We start from the raw sequence: 1,865 nt of genomic DNA, 5'->3' as shown, positions 1-1,865 counted from the left end.
CTTCCGATTGTTTCTGTCGATGGAAATGGCCTTCAGAATGTGAACGCGTTGTGATTGGAGTGAGACATGGAATGGATACTGTATCGTCGAAGATGGGCAAAACTTTGGACGGATTGCAAGTGGCTCCGGTCTTCTCCTTCGTCGTGTGAAGCTGCGGAGAAATGGAAGAGGATATGAACGGAAAGAAAGGAAACTGATACGATATATAGTCGATCTTTTTCGTTTTGTATAAGAAATGGATGGTCTTATTACCCTTAATGCCAAGGCTTTTATAACATCTTTCGCGGCTTTGGATTTCTCGGCTTCTTCCTTAGCAAGTGACCATGTCTTGTCGAGCTGTTCTTGGCATTCTTGGATCTTCCGGTTGCCCAGTTCGCATTGCCTTTGAAGACTGGTAATCTACATAAGCAGAATATGAACTTTAACAGCACAAAAATATGGATTGCGGGTTGCAGAAAAGTTTGATTCTTGATCGGTTTTCTATTACGGGTTCAGCTTTGGAAGAGAATACATACCTCGGCTCTGAGTCTTTCAACTTCTTCTGTCAGCATCTTGTTCAACTCGGGCGAGCTATCCAATTCCCTAGAGATCTTAGTAGAAGAAGGCTGCCTTGACGAAGCCGAAAGATTCCTGGAGGAGCTTGTCGAAGAGAGTGATGTGTTCTCGAAGTGGAACAGGGGAGGAACAGAGACTTGTCCCCATCGAAGCTGTACAGTCGAAGACAGATCAAGTTCCGAAAGTTTTCGCCTTTCCCCACTGTTCTCGGTGCTGTTTCCGCTACTATGGATATCGGATTTCAAGTTGAGTCCTGTCTCTTTCTCTGCCCGAACATCCCCCGAGATCCTTTGTGTAACCAGAAGCGATCTCGGAGTAGAATTCTCCGGTTTTACATTGCCTGAAGGATCTGTGATTCTCCAGAGACGGTCATAGCAAGAATCACAAACCCGAGAAAGCTTGCTTTTGTTCGGTGCCAATGAAGCATTTACCGCTTTCTTGTTACTACAAGCGTTGCAGAACAAGAGGCCGCAGTTGTAGCAATTATGCTTCTTTCGGGTGAATCCGAATGGTAACTTGCAAGCACTACAAGCGGATTGATCGCTCAGAGAGATTTCTTTATGCAGACAGATTGCAGCCGTCAGATTCGACCCGCAAGCTACACTTTCGACCAACCTATCTCTCAAGGGCTCAACAAGAACCGGAGAATTTCTATCCCTCGTGTCGCCTAAACCAAGTTGCCCGTTCGTACCCTTTCCCCACGTATAAACATTTCCAAAAGACGTCAACACGACTACATGATATGAGCCAGATGAAATTTCTTTCACAAACTGTCCTTTCAGATTGCCTTCGACGATGTTTATCGACTTATCATTTGCCCGAGGGCATCCCAGTTGCCCATGAACCGCACTTCCCATCGTGTAAACCGTTCCCGAAACACTAAGCGCCGCCGTAAAAGTCCATCCGCAAGAAACTTGAACGAAATCGTGATCGAGAAGCTCAGAAACACAAGCAGGCACAAGCTTTCTGTTACAGTCAGCATGTCCTAACCGTCCTTTATCACCATCTCCCCACGTGAATAACTTCCCGCAAGTATTACCATTATATTTCCGATAACGATCATCCATTACCATTTCCACTATAGCAGCCGTGTGCCACGGCCCGCAAGAGACTGAAACCACCTGCATTCGACGCAAGGATTCAACCTCTTTCGGCTTCGAAACACTCTCAAGATTCCCATGTCCAAGGACACCGAAAGTCCCGTCCCCGAAAGTGAACAGTTGGCCCGAGCGGGTCACGAGAGCCGTGTGCCACCCGCCACAAGCGACTCTCGAAACACTTAAACTTATATAGATAGATGTGTTTGTATA

The 1,865-nt window shown here is 46.5% G+C and overlaps 1 protein-coding gene across 1 annotated transcript in view; it reads right to left on the bottom strand.

Annotated features, from left to right (window-relative positions):
- The window catches only part of LOC104805657, a 4,993-nt gene that overhangs the window by 651 nt on the left and 2,477 nt on the right, over window positions 1–1,865 (bottom strand). The window contains 3 exon segments of the mRNA XM_010530295.1: window positions 1–151; window positions 253–399; window positions 516–1,860. Of these exon segments, the coding sequence (XP_010528597.1) occupies window positions 1–151; window positions 253–399; window positions 516–1,860 (1,643 nt within the window).

Source organism: Tarenaya hassleriana, unplaced genomic scaffold (assembly GCF_000463585.1).
Source record: "Tarenaya hassleriana unplaced genomic scaffold, ASM46358v1 Cleome11, whole genome shotgun sequence".
NCBI classification, from domain to species: Eukaryota; Viridiplantae; Streptophyta; class Magnoliopsida; order Brassicales; family Cleomaceae; genus Tarenaya; species Tarenaya hassleriana.
This window is presented reverse-complemented; position numbering and strand designations above follow the sequence as displayed.